The 6,135-nt window shown below is 31.5% G+C and overlaps 1 protein-coding gene across 1 annotated transcript in view; it reads left to right on the top strand.

Annotated features, from left to right (window-relative positions):
* Positions 1-6,135, top strand: part of LOC107597772 (testican-2-like) — a 22,552-nt gene that overhangs the window by 15,433 nt on the left and 984 nt on the right. The window contains exons 4-8 of the mRNA XM_016288953.1: positions 1,333-1,432; positions 3,003-3,159; positions 3,366-3,479; positions 4,733-4,951; positions 5,570-5,632. Coding sequence (XP_016144439.1) covers positions 1,333-1,432; positions 3,003-3,159; positions 3,366-3,479; positions 4,733-4,951; positions 5,570-5,632 — 653 coding nt within the window. The remainder of the gene's footprint in view (positions 1-1,332; positions 1,433-3,002; positions 3,160-3,365; positions 3,480-4,732; positions 4,952-5,569; positions 5,633-6,135) is intronic.

The raw sequence follows: 6,135 nt of genomic DNA, 5'->3' as shown, positions 1-6,135 counted from the left end.
GTGTGTGTGTGTGTGTGTGTGTGTGTGTGTGTGTGTGTGAGTATGTGTGAGTGTGTGTATGTGTGAGTTTGTGTGTGTGAGTGTGTGTGAGTTTGTGTGAGTGTGAGTGTGTGTGTGTGAGTTTGTGTGTGTGAGTGTTAGGGTTAGTGTAAGTGCCATTTTTGCTTAAAAGTTCAATAAAATGTTTAATTTCGTTAACATTCTGGCTATTATTTCATATATCTCCCTCCTTCATTAAAAAGCTTCATTTGTTGTGCAGTATCACATATCACACTGTATCCCAGAATGCAATGCGCTTGTCTTGACCTTCTGTGTCCACTTCTATTGGTCAGTATATACTGTGCAGTATGCAGTTAACATTACATTCATGCAAAGAATTGTGGGTAAGACACTGATCATATTGTAATGTTGTTGTGAGTTATGTTGTAAGAAAAGGTTTTTTTCATTTGATAAAAAATATAAAAAATATATAAAATGTATGTACTACACAAATTAAAAAAAAGTAAATCTATAATAAATAACTAACTAAATGTATTTTATTTTAGCTAAACATAATATAAAATGTATCTACAACACATACATTTAAAATAGTTAAATTATATTTTATTTAAATTAAAAAAACAAAGATTTTATTTATTTTATATTTTATTTATTTTTTATAAAATTATTTATTTTATTTTATATTATTTATTATTTTATTTTATATTATTTATTATTTTATTTTATATTATTTATTTATTTTATATAAAAGTTCAATAAAATATTGTAATATTTCACATAAAATAAATGTATGTGAAACAAATTTAAAATAAAGTAAATCTATGATAATAGCTAAATAAATCAATTTGTTTTATTTTAGATAAACAAAAATATAAAATGTATGTACAACACATACATTTTATGTTGTAAGAAAATGCTATTTTAATTTAATTTAAAAACAAAGAAAGTCCAAATAAAAGTTTAAAGGTATATAAAAATGTACGTTCAACACAAATGTATAAATGTAAATCAATAATAAATAACTAAATAAATTATTTTTTATTTTAGCTAAATAAAATATGTGCATATAAAATATGTACAGCACAAATTTAATAAAGTTAAAATAAAATTTAATAAAGTTATGTTGTGAAAAAGGATATTTTGTTTTAATTTAATAAAATAAAATGTAATATAATATAATATAATAAAATAAAATCCAAATAAAAGTGAGGGAAAAAATTATGTAAAATACTATGTTTAACAGAACAGTCTTGTTATTGATTATTAAGTTTACGGCCAGCATTTTAAAGCAGAAACTGGTGGATTGGTTTGGTTTTGTTGTGTTTGCTGTAGAATCAGAGAGTCTGGACTGAAGCCTCATGCTATCAGCTGTAAACCCTGTTCAGAGACGCCCTCGACGCCTGTGTGTGGATCAGACGGACACAACTCATTTGTCACAAAAATGCGCGCACACACACACACACACACACACAGACAGACACACACACGCACTCACACACTCACACACGCACACACACACACGCACTCACACACACTGCGTCTGGGCTGCAGTGACAACATCAAGACTTGAGCTGGAACCGGATCAAATATTTATAAGGGTGAGCGCAGGAAACAGTGATTGCTCATACAGACAGAAGAGAGAGGGGGAGGGAGGTAATTTTCTGTCTCTTACACAGAAGGTCAAAATTAAAAACGGTACATGAATCAATACAATCACCAGGAGCAGAGCCGCCCGTCTCATTCATCTCCCGCCTGCCGTGATCCACCTGCTAGAGTTTACTCAGCGCCGCGGCAGATCCATCGATTCTGTGAGGAAGGAGCATCGCTCCATCACTGCGGATGCACTCGCAGTCACACTAGTTTGGACAGTCCTCCTTTGTTTCAGTTATTTAGAGCAAGGATTCACACAGTCTTTTTTGTCAGCCGAACCCCTTTGAGGTAAAATATTATCTTGAAGTCACCCTGAGATTTGAAGTTAATATGTCAGTGGATTAACAACACATTCACATGTTCACAGTTCTCTGGTGATGCTTAATGACATGCAGGTAAACAAATAACATTTTTCTAATTTTGTTCTGTTTTATTTAGATTTGTTTTTATTTCTTTCTAAATATTCATTTTCAGTTTATTTTTGAATATTTTTTCAATTTATTTTTTCAATTTATTAAAATTATTAAAATTTTTAATTTAAGTGTTTTAATTTTTATTTATTTTTATTTTTTCAGTTTTTTTTATAGTTTTGTAATTTGTTTTAAAAAAAATTCTATATATTTTACTTTTTTATAAATTTGTAAATATTAATTTGCGTTTATTTATAAATATTTATTTAAAATATATATATATTTTTAATATTGCTTTCAATTTAGTTTGATTGTTTTCAATTATTTTTAAGAATCTATTTAAAATGTATTTTTGAATATTTATTTTTAAATATTTATTTCTGATTCAATTTAAATATTTATTTTTAAATATTCATTTTCAGCTTCAATTTTTAAATATATATTTTTTATTATTTAAAATAAATTATATACTAATGAACGAGGAACATCTGTGATACAAATGTGATGATGTTTTTAGGTTATGTACGTACATTAATATATTTTTACAGATATCTTTTTTAACTATTTATTTTTTTACAATACATCTTTGTCTTTTAAGAAGTAGGTCTTATCCTCAGGTTTTTATCACCATGATAAACATTAAACGTTTGACTAGCAGCTCTTTTCACATCCTCAAAGCATCTTTCACATCCAACAAACACTCGTTCTCAATTCTGAATAGTGAACAACCATCTTCAGCCGCTCGTATCTGCTGAATCATGCATGTGAGTTTTGCTTTGAGACATGAACACACTGCAGTTCTTTAAAATGAAGCTCTCTCTCTCTCCGGTTTAGGGGTAGGGTTGGTGTAGGGCAATAGAATATACGGTCTGTACAGTATAAAAACCATTACGACTATGGGATGTCCCCACTTTTCACAAATGTAAACCTGTGTGTGTGTGTGTGCGTGATCAGTGTAAGCTGGATCAGCAGGCGTGTTTGTCGGGGAAGGATCTGTCTGTTCTGTGTTCTGGTTCGTGTCCTTGTATCAGTGCTGGACTTCCTAAAGCAGAACCCAAGATCAAGACGAATCCAGAGACGTCACCCGAACCCAAACCAGGTCCACGCACGCACATTACTCCATCAGGTCTCGCTGTAAACCTGCAGAATGATGCTTGGTGTCACAGCAAGTTCAGACTTTCATGTTTTATGAAGCCTAGTTAGTTGAAATTTTCATGCATTTGAGTGAGTTTATTGTTCCTCTGCATTATTAATCTGCTGGCATCTCGTTATTTACTGACTCTCGTGGTGTTTCTGTCTCTCTAGAGCTCTGCACCGGTCAGGATTTGGCAGATTTGGGCGACAGACTCCGAGACTGGTTTCAGCTCCTGCATGGAAATGCTAAACAGAACAACTCTGGAAGACAAAGCACAGCGTCAGGTGAAAACACACACATAACAGCTGAGTTTACTGAACTAAATGTGACGACGTCTCTTCTGCTCACCAAGGCTGCTTTTATTTGATCAAAAATATTGTAAAAACTGTTGTACAATTGTGAAATATTATTTCAATTTCAAACAGCTGTTTTCTATGTGAATATGTGTTAAACTGTAATGTATTTCTGTGATGCGCAGCTGTATTTTCAGCATCATTCCTCCAGTCTTCAGTGTCACATGATCTTCAGAAATCAGTATAATATGCTGATCTGCTGCTCGAGAAACATTTCTGATTATTATCAATGTTGAAAACCATGGAAACTTGTTCCTGCCATGGAATAAAAAAAATAAAAAAGGTAATTGCAACTTTTTATCTCACAATTCTGACTGTTTTTCTCACTCGATGCTGAGATTACATCTTGCAATTGTTTTTGTTTTCACCAAAAATAAAAAAATATAAAAGTTAATTATGACTTTTCATCTCTCAACTTTCACTTTTTCTCACAATTGTGAGTTTATATCTCACAGTTGTGTTTATATTGCACAATTTTGACTGTTTTCATGAATTGTTAATAATTCAACATGGTTCTCTGATGTCTGTTAATAGTCAGTTTTATCAATCTTGACATGCAGGTAAACAAAAAGGATAATTAAACATTTTTAAATATTTAAAATAATTAAAAAAATATATTTATTTTCATTTAATTTTTAAATATTATTTTTTAAATATTTGTAAATTTTATTTATCTCACAATTCAGACTTTTTTCTCGCATTTCTGAGTACATCTCACAACTGTGAGTTTATATCTCACAATTTGGACTTTTTTTCTCAGAATTGCAATAAAAAAGTCTGAATTGTGAGATAAAAAGTCACGATTACCTTTTTTGTCCTGTGGCAGAAACGAGCTTCCATAGAAAACAATTTCATATTTTTGTGGAAACTGATGCATTTTATTTTTCAGGATTCGCAGATGAATAGAAAGTTCAAAAGAACAGCATTTATTTGAAATAGAAATCTTTTCTAACATTATTAATGTCTTCACTGTCACTTTTGATCAATTTAATGCATCCTTCATGAATAAAAGTATTAATTAAGTGTGATTATCAAACAAATGACTCTTGGGATTCTTCTTATAGTCAAGCTAAATTAAGTATATCATCATGTATTATCCCTCTTGAGCTTTCGTAATGCATGTTGTTACACTTCTGATGTTGTTAATAGTCAGTTCAGCATTGATTGAGCTTCCTCCTCTGCAGTGTTTGACCGGGGGCTCGTGGCCGGCTGTAAGGACTCCATCGGCTGGATGTTCTCCAAGCTGGACTCCAGTAACGACCTGTTCCTGGATCAGTCCGAGCTGGCCGCCGTAAACCTGGAGAAGTATGAAGTGTGCATCAGGCCCTTCTTCAACTCGTGCGACTCGTACCGCGACGGGAAGGTTTCCACGGCAGAGTGGTGCCTGTGCTTCTGGAGAGAGAGTGAGTGTGTTGTTATTCACTGAGCTCAGATCATGAGGAATCTTGATCCTTTGATAGAAAAGTTCATTGGAAAATTACATTACAAGTGGACCACTTATATAAGTGTATAAGTGTTATATATATATTTAATATTTAATATTTAATTTAATATTTAATCCACTGTTTTTAAGTTTTTTTTACAAGTGGACCACTTATACATAAAAAAATTGCCAAGCAATGTCTACTAAAATAGTTTATAGTAAAATTTAATTAAATTAAATTAAATTGAATTGAATTTAAAATTGAATTGAATTGAATTGAATTTTTAATCCACTGTTTTTAAGTTTTTTTTACAAGTGGACCACTTATACATAAAAAAATGTCTAGTAAAATAGTCTATAGTAAAATAAAATGTAATTTAATTTAATTTAATTTTTAATCCACTGTTTTTAATGTTTTTTTGTTTTTTTTACAAGTGGACCACTTGTATATAAAAAAATTGGCAAGCAATGTTTAGTAAAATAGTGTATAGTAAAATTAAATTAAATTAAATTTTTAATCCACTGTTTTTAATGTTTTTTTTTTTTTTAAATAATTGATTGTCTGATTTTTCATCATTTTTTCATGTGTTTTTCCCAGAACCCCCGTGTTTGGCTGAAATCGAGAGGATCCAGATACAGCAGGCGTCTCAGAGGAAACCAGGTAAAAACACACGTACAGACAAACTGGCCAAAATACGATTATAAGAAAATTATTAAAACTGAAGCCACTTGAGGTTAAGAAAGGAAGGATATAATACACAATATATGTCTGTGATGGAAACACTTTCTTTTTCTATTACAATCCAGATTAAATAAATGCACTGAATACATCAAACCCTACGAGCAAACATTTATTGAATTAGAAAAAGTGTTTATTGAATGGAAAATGGATGCAATGCATTTTCTTTGAGTTACAAGGAATTTGTGGATTTTATTGTATAGTTGATTTGTTGTAGAGTTGATTGATGATCTGTGTGTGTGTGTGTCTGTCTGTGTGTGTGAGTCTTTGTGTGTCTGTGTGAGTGTGTGTGTCTCTGTGTGTGTCTGTGTGTGTGTGTCTGTGTGTGTGTGAATGTGAGTGTGTGTGTGTCTCTCTGTGTGTGTGTATATGTGTGTGTGTGTGTGTCTCTCTCTCTGTCTGTGTGTGTGTGTGTGTGTCTGTGT

The sequence above is a fragment of the Sinocyclocheilus grahami genome, unplaced genomic scaffold (assembly GCF_001515645.1).
Source record: "Sinocyclocheilus grahami isolate Dianchi unplaced genomic scaffold, SAMN03320097.WGS_v1.1 scaffold236.1, whole genome shotgun sequence".
NCBI lineage: Eukaryota > Metazoa > Chordata > Actinopteri > Cypriniformes > Cyprinidae > Sinocyclocheilus > Sinocyclocheilus grahami.
The sequence above is the reverse complement of the archived record's forward strand: the minus strand, read 5'-3'. Positions and strand labels throughout refer to the sequence as shown.